Source organism: Sinocyclocheilus grahami, unplaced genomic scaffold (genome assembly GCF_001515645.1).
Source record: "Sinocyclocheilus grahami isolate Dianchi unplaced genomic scaffold, SAMN03320097.WGS_v1.1 scaffold146.1, whole genome shotgun sequence".
Classification (NCBI taxonomy): domain Eukaryota; kingdom Metazoa; phylum Chordata; class Actinopteri; order Cypriniformes; family Cyprinidae; genus Sinocyclocheilus; species Sinocyclocheilus grahami.
The window spans coordinates 161,936-172,628 of NW_015505325.1; the positions used below are offsets into that span (position 1 = coordinate 161,936).

At 37.3% G+C, this 10,693-nt stretch overlaps 1 protein-coding gene across 1 annotated transcript in view; it reads left to right on the plus strand.

Annotated features, from left to right (window-relative positions):
• The first annotated feature begins 2,309 nt into the window (after window positions 1-2,309).
• mov10b.2 (Mov10 RNA helicase b, tandem duplicate 2) overlaps window positions 2,310-10,693 on the plus strand; it is an 11,523-nt gene continuing 3,139 nt past the window's right edge. The window contains exons 1-19 of the mRNA XM_016280993.1: window positions 2,310-2,461; window positions 2,554-2,662; window positions 3,118-3,314; window positions 3,504-3,742; window positions 3,881-4,130; window positions 4,388-4,522; window positions 5,593-5,752; window positions 5,853-6,007; window positions 6,111-6,287; window positions 6,377-6,524; window positions 6,690-6,857; window positions 7,986-8,083; window positions 8,199-8,296; window positions 8,388-8,486; window positions 8,733-8,835; window positions 9,331-9,448; window positions 9,548-9,739; window positions 9,857-9,928; window positions 10,037-10,162. Coding sequence (XP_016136479.1) covers window positions 2,310-2,461; window positions 2,554-2,662; window positions 3,118-3,314; window positions 3,504-3,742; window positions 3,881-4,130; window positions 4,388-4,522; window positions 5,593-5,752; window positions 5,853-6,007; window positions 6,111-6,287; window positions 6,377-6,524; window positions 6,690-6,857; window positions 7,986-8,083; window positions 8,199-8,296; window positions 8,388-8,486; window positions 8,733-8,835; window positions 9,331-9,448; window positions 9,548-9,739; window positions 9,857-9,928; window positions 10,037-10,162 — 2,796 coding nt within the window. The remainder of the gene's footprint in view (window positions 2,462-2,553; window positions 2,663-3,117; window positions 3,315-3,503; window positions 3,743-3,880; window positions 4,131-4,387; window positions 4,523-5,592; window positions 5,753-5,852; window positions 6,008-6,110; window positions 6,288-6,376; window positions 6,525-6,689; window positions 6,858-7,985; window positions 8,084-8,198; window positions 8,297-8,387; window positions 8,487-8,732; window positions 8,836-9,330; window positions 9,449-9,547; window positions 9,740-9,856; window positions 9,929-10,036; window positions 10,163-10,693) is intronic.

The window sequence follows — 10,693 nt, forward strand, 5'->3', positions numbered from 1 at the left end:
ATTACTCATTTAAAATTAGACAAATCTGCTATTATTTTAATCTCTAATCTGTTATTTATCCGTTTAAATAATTTTTTAATGCTTCGCTAACTATCAGAAGACAGTAACCAGTTTTAAATTCCAGTTGCGCAGATGGGGTATGTTGTAACTCTGCGTTACAATGTGCCCTGCCGTGCTATTCTATGACATTAGCGATGTAATTCACACTATTTACTTTAATAAATTTGAATGATAAACGACGATTAACAGGTGAATAAAGACTGACAGTCAATGTTTAATGTTAAGAAATTATTATTTCAAGACATGTAGGCCTAAAGCATTTTGGCTCGTTTATGTGGGCCGTCTCAAGCATGGTTGCAATGTGTTCATTGTCAAACTCCAAAATCAGATTATTTTTAATTCTTAAAAAATGCCATTATTTTATTTGAAATAAATAATTATTTTAGATAAATAAGTATTTTAGTTTGTCTTGTATATTTTTTTTCATTCGATCAGATAGCATTTTAAGCTGTTATATGGGCAGTGACTGTAACATCGAGCGTATTTTGCAGTATTAAACACGTATTTATACTGATTTCATCAGACTCAGAAAATTCTTCAAAAAGAACACAAAGAATGTCCTTCTCAGCTGCCATAGTTGCAACTCTTGGGTCATCAGAACAGGGTGTTCAACGCATCACCGTTTCCGTTTAAAAAACGTTTTGCACCGTTTTGGGGATGAACGCAGCCCTGGTCATGTTGCAACGTGCTCCTCAGATGATACAATGTACCCCACCTACGGGGCATGTTGTCACATTTCACTTCCAATTTTTGAGGGTAAATACAGAAAAACATATACACTGTAATTATGAAACAAAGCGACATATTTGTACTAGACAATTGAAATTACTGTGGATGAAAAACTTTATACTCTGAACCCCATGTATATTTACACAATTTGAGAAAGTCAAAAAGTGTTACTTTGTGCCTCGTGAGTGGGTGAGAGAGACCCGACTCACGCAACGTGAATTACACCTGTGGAGGGAGATGATGCGAAGGCTCTTAGTTGATATCAATGTAATTCTGAAATCAGAGCACAACACAATTAAATAATTTAATCAAAATCGAAACGGAATGTGGGACTATACGATCCTGTCCTGCATCAGAAATCTGGCGGTGGATTGCTGTGTAAAGTTCTGTATTATGTTCTACAATGTACTTCACGAAAGATGCTGTAGTTCTGTCTGAAGTTGAAGTGCAGCACGAAGGTAAGTGCATTACTGTTGTTCATTTTTGTGTTATCGGATTATCGTACAGTGAATGACAGTTTTGATGGCCATGGTGTGTGCAAAATACCTGCTAATTACGTTGCTTCTGATCTGATCACTTATAGCCTACTGTGCACTTTTTCCATTTAAATTGGCTTATTCTGATTCTGAATCAGAATTATTCTGATATTCTGATTATTGGCAAATTATGCATGTCTTTCAAGGGGTAGCGGTCAATTTCTTGATTGCCGTTTTGACATGATTTAAAGAGTTAAAAGTGGTCCTTAACCTTGACTGACATGGCAATAAAATCACATTATTCGGTTTCGGTGAGCTTTTGGGTTGAAAATTGTCCACCTGATCGAGATGACCTGATCTGGCAACACTGTTAATAATCCTCACTTGGTTTAATCTTCATTTTTGATGATGCTCTCTGGTCGACAGGGGGCGCGCGTAACTCTAACTCTCTGTGCACTTTTTCCATTTAAATTGGCTTATTCTGATTCTGAATCAGAATTATTCTTATATTCTGATTATTGGCAAATTATGCATGTGTCTTTCAAGGGGTATCGGTCAATTTCTTGATTGCCGTTTTGACATGATTTAAAGAGTTAAAAGTGGTCCTTAACCTTGACTGACATTTTGGGTTGAAAATTGTCCACCTGATCGAGAAGACCTGATCTGGCAACACTGTTAATAATCCTCACTTGGTTTAATCTTCATTTTTGATGATGCTCTCTGGTCGACAGGGGGCGCGCGTAACTCTAACTCTCCGGACGCTTCAATTGCGTTTATTCTAATAATTCTTAAACAATTGTTTTGGGAATACTAGCACCTTATAAACGTCATTTCATATTTTTCCTTACACATATGGCAGGGATGCGTACAGTATATCGTGAAAGTATCCTGCAGGTTTAACCCTACACCGCTTAAGTTTCGTTTTGTCTGCTTTATAACTCTTCCGTAAAAAACAGCTGCGCCTGTTTTATAGGAGAGAGTGTGATCGTAAACCGTTCATTTCGTTTCTAGATACTGACATAAGCGTTTCAGGTATCAAACAGTATGAACAGAAGAAACAGGAATAATTATCTCTCAATAGCCGCTGTGCGCGCAATTGGACTGGACTTCATCGAGATGCTGGAGGAAACCAACAGGAGATCTATTACTGACCGAAACACACTCGGAGACATCTACAATGAAGAGTTTCGAGATAGGTCAATATCAATGCACTTCAGTGAACGTCTGTATTAATATTAATTTAGTTAAATTAACAAGTGCATCATCAGTTGCGCACTTGTATTCACAGGGACGGTCGTGTCAAAGATCCAAACTTCTCCAGAGTCATCTTTGCGCTGAGAAACGGCAACCAAGCCCGTCTTTCCAGATCAGGAAGGCATGTTTACTTTAACACCAATGTAAGAAATATTATTTACTACATGGCTATTTTCTCTCAGAATTAAAAATTAGTAGCATTTTGGTAAACAAGTAAACACAATACCACACTAGTACACTAGATTTTTTGATAAACATTTTTTTCAGTTTAGGGCAAGCTGTGACATATTTAAAAAAAAAATTGAATATGTATTTATTTATTTACTTATTTAATAGTTACAATTTAATTTGACCAAAAATGGTTGACTGTTTTGTATAGTAGCAATTTTTGTTTAGTGATTCAGAATTATTTTAACTTTTATTTAACTTATTTATTTTATTATTTTGTTTTAAACAAGCTGAAAGTCTATATTAGGCTATTTAATGGCAGTTTTAGCAGTTGTGCATTATATGGTCATTTATTGTCTTATGCGGGTTAAGATTTTAAAATATGTGATGCAACTTGGACGCCCTGCACTCATGAAAGTGATACATCCAGGTCCGAGTGAGGCTGCACGATCAGTGGTTTAGATCCTGTCGAAGACAGCAAAACCAAGCTAGCCCCGCTCCGGATAATGTTATCTCATTGTCGGCGACTAGTGGCCAGGATGCCTCTGTTCCAGGGCTAGAGGGTGGAGTCAGAGGAAGGAGAAGATTGGCAAAACTCATCCTGCAGCGACTGAACAGTACAGAGAGGTGAGCTGATATGCTTGATTTTTTTTTTTACCAAGATAGTGACAGGATGAACCGCATATACAATCAGTATTTAACCTTTATTTTATTATCTGCAGTACTCCTGTGTTGTAAATAGTGCAATTGACTTTTGCAAGTGCTTATTTATATAATAACATCACAAATTCATATAGCTTCTCTTCTCTTTCCCAGGTCCTTTTTTATAACTGATAAGTATGGGGTGCAGGTGTCCTCAGAGCTTCGTATGGAAGATGGAAAGATTCAGATAGGTGTGGATCGGGCAGAAGTTTATGAACTAAAGCTGTTTGTGGAGAACACGGGTCTGGAGGCTGTGTATTTCACATACTACACTTCTCTACAATGGCTTCAGTATTTCACTCTGGAAGACAGCAGAAGAGTCACACGCAACAATCCACTCTGTCTGGAGCCACGTAAGTGCGGTTGACACTTGACATACTGATTCAGTTGTACCATGTTGTTTGCAGGTTATATTTGCATATGTTCTGGTTTTACACCTTTAATGTGATCTATCGGTAATGAAGGTAAGCTCTTATTTGTTTTTCAAACAGGTGAGAAGTATGAGGTGACTGTGAGATTCAAATCTAGTCATGTTGGGGTTTATTCGGCTACTCTAGCATTTGAGTTTAAGCAGAACACCCAGCCCACCACCCGTCCCTTCCACATTGTGCGCTTCATTGAAGTGGAGTACAGGACTAAGCTTGCAGCCCTACTGGGTCCTACAGAACCATTCAAACCTCTGAGACTCAACATCTCTGAACCCGAAAACTGTAAAGTGGACGAGGGCGTTCCACCTGAGGGGTGAGATAATTAAAAAAAAAATTAATATGAAATAATACGAAATTATAATTATACACATTATTTTAATAAACAAATTGTATTAATTAAATTTGAATAAATTAATAATACAATGAATAAAATAAGCATTCACATATTGAATCCTCCTTAAAGTTATAGAAATGTAAATAGATATATTAGCTTTATTTATGCATTTATTTATATATGTATATATGCATTTATTTTTATATGTGTATCTCATGTGCTTCTCTCTCCTTTAGTTATGTTCAGAACTTTCTTGAAAATGTTCTGCCACTGGGGCAATACACTCCTCCTCCTCACATCCCTGAACTAGCCAAGCTCCTGAAAGATGGCTGTTCTTCCCGGATCCTCAGAGGAAAGTTTCAGGAACTTCAGTTAGTGTCCTTCAAGTGAAATATTATTACGATTTAAAATAACTGTTTTCAGTTTTTTTTTTCATTTTGAGTGTAATTTATTTCTGTGTTGCCAAAGCTGAATTTTCAGCAGTCGTTACTCCAGTCTTTATTCCTTCAGAAATCATTCTAATATGCTAGTATGTTAGTTTGTTTGTTCTTCAAGTGTCTAATTATGCCATTTAGAACTGGTCTGAGATCAATTATAGGGTAGAGACCTGCACTCCCGTGGAACCCGATGGGAGTGATTATAAAGGGACCGCTCTTTGCTCGCATTTGGCCATTCCAAACCATGCACGCAACAGCTTGTGCTTGCTTTTCTGTTAAGAAATAAGTGGTTCGTGAATGTTGATGCTTTAATAACAAATATTTTATTGGGAGCATTTATGCTGGGATGTTGCGGAACTCATGGGAACTTACTATTTCATCTCAATTTCATGGATGTATTGGAAAAAAATCAATATAGGCTACTTTTAGGCAGAGATAACATATATTCCTGCGGGAGCAGGACTGAAAAATCCATCCCACGCAGGTTTCTATTTTAAGGTCAGATGTTATAGCTGCCCATTTGTTGGTGGGTATGAATTTACATTTACGTATACAATGAGACTTCAATATATGTTTGAGCAGTTCATGCATTCACTCGGATTTGAACCCACGTTGTGGCTTTATAAAATAGTTTTGCAAAAAATACTATAACCAGGCTTGTATCTTCATGTTTGCCCACAGGTTTCTTGAGCAAACTTGTGGAAAATTCTACAGGCATCTACTTGGGGAAAAATGCAAAATCCATTTTCTAATTATACTAAAATCATTTCATTCAAAATTATTTGTTAATTGTGCTTTTGATTATTTTGTAGGCTTTATAGGATGTTTTAAAAAAAAGATTTGATTTTTGCATCCCCCTTTGTGTGCATGCTTCATACTTTCTTTTTGCATCTCTGCATGTTACGATTGTTATACATAATTTATAGTTATGAATGTTCCTGAATCAGCTCTAAATAATGAGAGAAATAATGATTGTTTCCTTTGATGTGTTTGATGGTTTCTAGGTCATTACTGCAGAGTCCACTAGGCTTCCATAACTATGCAGAACGTTTTGATTTACTGCTGTATCTGGAGGAGTGTCAGATGCATGTGGATATCAAGAGATACAACAAAGATAAAGTCACCTTATTCAAAGACTATGACAAAAGACTAATGATCTTAAACGTGAGTGGAAATGTCTTTTGTTAAAACACATCTTGAAACTTTAATTCGCATTGGAAAATGTAAGGTTTGGAGGTCTGTTTGTGTATCTGTTGTGTTAAAGCTCCCTGGCGTATCAGAGAACAGGCCATCAGTCCTGAGGGGAGATCATCTGCTTCTCACCAAGAGTGAGGAGGTCCAACTCTCAACTGTGACCAAATACAAGGGCTACGTCCACAAAGTGGAACTGGATCGGGTCAAACTGGGCTTCTCTAGAAGGTATGAAGTGTGAGTGATATTTGAAAAAACGCATGTGGCTCAATCAGTCAAAATCATCAACAGATATCTGTTCATCTAACATGTTTTTTTTGTATTTGTCAAGGTTCCTTGACCATGTATATGTAGATAATATGAAATTCCGTGTGGAGTTCACAGTGAATCGTCTCCCATTAAGACTGCAACACAGAGCAGTACACATGGCGGTCCAGCACGAGCTCAGAGATGTGCTGTTCCCTGTGGGCTCAAGGGATGTGACCCCTGCGTCTCCACCTGCACTGAGGTCAGAGACCCCAGATGTGCTATTAATATGTTATTAAACCTTCAGAATTAAACATTATGAGTATTTGAGCACAATGTGTGTGTCTCTAGGCTCTTTAATCAACATCTTGAGAGGAACCCTGAACAGTACAGTGCAGTATGTAACATTGTGGCCGGTACGTCCAAGCCAGCACCGTACTTGGTGTTTGGACCTCCTGGCACTGGTAAAACTGTCACGATAGTGGAGGCCATCAAACAGGTAAAACTGGTTATCACACACAGCAGAGTAAACACAGCCCCACCAAGTCTTCTTCTTTCCGCATTCAATGGTATTATGCTTGCTTGTATGAAAGATTTCACCATTCAGTGGAATACCAATCACATTCAGTCATTCTTTTTTTGTTTGTTTCTCAACATCTCACAGGTGGAGAAGAATATACCTGATGCCTATATCCTAGCTTGTGCTCCATCTAACAGTGCAGCTGATCAACTGTGTGAGAAGTTGATCACCAGTCAACATGTTGATTCACGGAAAATATACAGACTTTACGCTAGTTCACGCGATCCAAAATATATCCCAGAAGTTCTAAAGGTTAGTATCTTTTTTTTAGCAATAAATAATGTTTATTTGAAAAAATAAATAAAAAATGCATCACACTGAGATACAGTAAGCATTTAAATATCATTTTACAAAATTGGAAATTTTCGCTCAAATTGGGCCTCTGAATAACATAAACTGTTCCAAAAAATATATATATATATTTTTTTCTGACTATCATTTCATATGTCAGGCTTTCAGGGTTAATGCAATAAAATTAATGTATTTTTAAGTAAGATTTAAGTGACTAAATGCCTAATGGTTGTAGCGAATCAGCTCATGGGGAAATATGAATAATTAATCATAACTAGTTATAATTAATTATAAATATTTAGATCCGCTGTAGATATTTTTCTTTCTTTCTGTAGGTAGCTTTCTTACTGTACAACTCTACACAGTGTTTGTAGCATAAATCTGCATGATTAAGTGACTCCAGTTATGAGCAAACAATGAACAACATCAAGTGTGAGACAAGACTTTATTAACTACATACACACTTAAACTAGTCTAACATACCACATAAACACTTAAACTGGTCTAACATGCACTAATACATTGCCTATGTACCAACATATAATATACACTCTCGTTTAGATCATCAGAAGACTAATTCATAGATACTAAACATGGCAGGGTTACATATATGTACGTTGACAGGAACAAGTGGTTTCATCATAAGCCTGCATAAAACAGTCTAAAAATATCTAAGACAACATACACCATGACCTGAAGGATACACTGTTCATTCAAAGAAAGTTTTTCCTATGAATTAATTAGTAGAAAAGTCCATTCCTACTGTGCCCTGTGCCTCTTCCTTATGGAAAAGGCAGTGATTTTCCCTGCTTCCATTCCATCAGGTCGTAAATGTATTTGCTGTGAGGGTTGCAATGGAACCAGGGGCCTGTTCGGCTTCCTGGGGTGTTACGCATTTCGGGGGAAGGGTCCATAGGTCCTCATATGGTTTGTTAACGGAGGGGTGTTACAGAGTATTTGTTAAATATAGTTTACAAAATATATATTGTGTGTTTGATTGGTCCAGACGCTACATGGTGTTACTGTATGTAAGTATGCTTATGGTTTTTATTTTGATTATGTTGGGTGTGTGTGTGTGTGTGTGTTTAGAACAACAGTAATCTGGAGGGAGAGATGATTGTTTTCCCATGTAAAGAGGATCTAATGTGCTACAAGATCCTGGTCAGCACTCTTGTCACCACTGGCAGGTGAAGGGCATTATCTTATACAAACGTAATGAACTCTCTTTCTCTCGCTGTCGCTCTCTCTATCAAACACATTACGCATGATTTACAGCTGTCAGTAAATACCTTGTGCGTGCAGGCTGGTCTCTGGAGGCTTTCCTGTGGATCATTTTTCTCACATCTTTGTGGATGAGGCAGGACATGCTGTTGAGTTGGAGACCATCATCAGTGTGGCAGGTGTGTCTGTCTCTTATGTACTGTAGGAAAAGTCTGATAGTAGTGAGATCCGTCTTTGGTATCATTACATTGTCTCATTGTGTGCATGTAGGTCTGCTGAATGCAGAGACTGGACAGCTTGTTTTGGCCGGAGATCCTAGGCAGCTTGGGCCAATATTGAGATCTCCTCTTGCCATTAATCATGGGCTTGGTGAGAAGCACATACTGTATATACCGACACACACTCACTCATGCAACCTATAAGCCGATAAATATGTTTGTGTTAAAATTCCTGTATATTATGTTCCTTAAAAAAAGTATTGTTATTGTTTACCATTTAAGCTTTAACTATTGCTGACACATGACTTGTCAAATAAACATGGAGACATAAGCAGAAGCAAAATGATGTGTATGAATGTGTTTTATTGTAATCTGGAATTGTGTGTCTCTCCTGTAGATATCTCTTTGCTGGAGAGGCTGATGACACAGAATGATCTTTATAAGAAAGATAACATGGAGTTTGACAAACGCTACGTTACCAAACTTCTTCTGAACTACAGGTACTTCTGAACTACGCCAGTCTGACTTTTAACAGAATGAAGAGCTACTTTTTTTGCTGCTCACACTGGACCCCTGGTTCTACAATCTAAAATAAAAGTCCTTCCATGATGCATCACATGATATTAGTTAGGGATGCATGATATATCGGTACCATATTAGTTATTGATCATTATTGACAGTTAACACTGGTGAAAGTAATCTTCAGCTGATCTCAAAATGAATATATACTGTATATACTGTATTTTTTTAACTGTACAGTATAACGATGTGATGCCCAAATTCTAGTTTTTAGTGTTTTATTTATATATTCATAGTGTAGAATATTATAATATAGAAAAAACAGTGTTATGTTTTTAATATCATCCGTTTATTGGTTATCAGTCATAACATGATAATAATTATCATCTTATCAGAATTTTATAATATTGATGCATCCCTAGTATTATATAGATGGCATAGCATGCACCCGTTTTTTATTGTCTCTCTCTCTCCAGGTCTCATCCATCCATTCTGAAAGTTCCTAATGAGTTGTTCTATGATGGGGAGTTGGTGGCATGTGCAAATGAGATCAGCTCCAACCAGTACTGCACCTGGGAGCACCTTCCCAAAAGAGTATGCCACCTATTAAAAAGCTGTTTAGTCTCCATTGCTATGGTTGCAGCTATTTTTTTTTCCCAGATTTGCCTATTCATATGCTGTTTTTTTACCCAGGGATTTCCTGTGATTTTCCATGGAGTGCCTGGGAAGGATGAGAGAGAGTCGAACAGTCCCTCCTTTTTTAACATCTATGAAATCGAAATCATTTTAGGCTACCTGAAGAAGCTGCTCCTGACCCAGGCCAAGAAGGGAATCTCTAGAATCTCCCCAAGAGATATTGGCATCATTGCCCCCTACAGGAAACAGGTGGGAACTGCTCTTGGACAGCCCATAATAGCAGTTAAAATAATGATGATGACACTTCTCTCAAATCTCAGACGGTCTGTATAATCACTTTACTTTTTGTGGGGTTTGATTTCGTAGGTTGAGAAGATCAAATGTGCCATAAGAACAGACGAAGACCTACAAAACTACATGTGCATTAAAGACCTAAAAGTTAGTTTAGGTTTAAGTCTTCTAAACACTCTGGTATGGCTTTTTAACTTAAAAGTAGGACAGGTGAAAACAAAATAATAGGCATCTCCCTTTGTGTGTGTTGTGTAGGTTGGTTCCGTGGAGGAGTTTCAAGGCCAGGAGAGGAAAGTGATCCTGGTGTCGGCTGTTCGTAGCAGCAAGGAGCACATCATTTTGGATGAACCTTTCAATATTGGGTTTCTCAAGAATGAGAAGGTAGTGTCTAACCACAACTGACATGAGAACACAACATAAACAATAAATGACAATAAATTAGTGCTGGGCAGTATGACCAAAAATTTATATCACGGTATTTTTCAAAATTATACTGGTTTCACGGTACATGACGGTATTTTTTTTTTCATGCATGACCGTGTGTTAACCATATTTTCTACTGATTGAGAGAGGAAATACTGCAGTATATTGACTTAGAGTGCCCTATTTTACTGTCATGATGAGTGAATATTGTCAAAAAATACCACACTAAATAGTGACTAAACACGACCCCTTTTAATACGTTAACCAGGAGTCACTCTCATTTATAATCGCGGCATCATCTGATAAAATCAACATGCATCTACATTAAAGAGCGGCTATGTGGTTGTTTTGGCTATATTACTTTTTTGTCTCATGCAGCGCACTGCCTGCGTCTGAGTAACAAATTAAAAGAAACAACAAACAAAAAAGTGCATGTGATATTAACAGACGAACTACGCTCATATTTATAATTCCAAACAATCAGTAAGC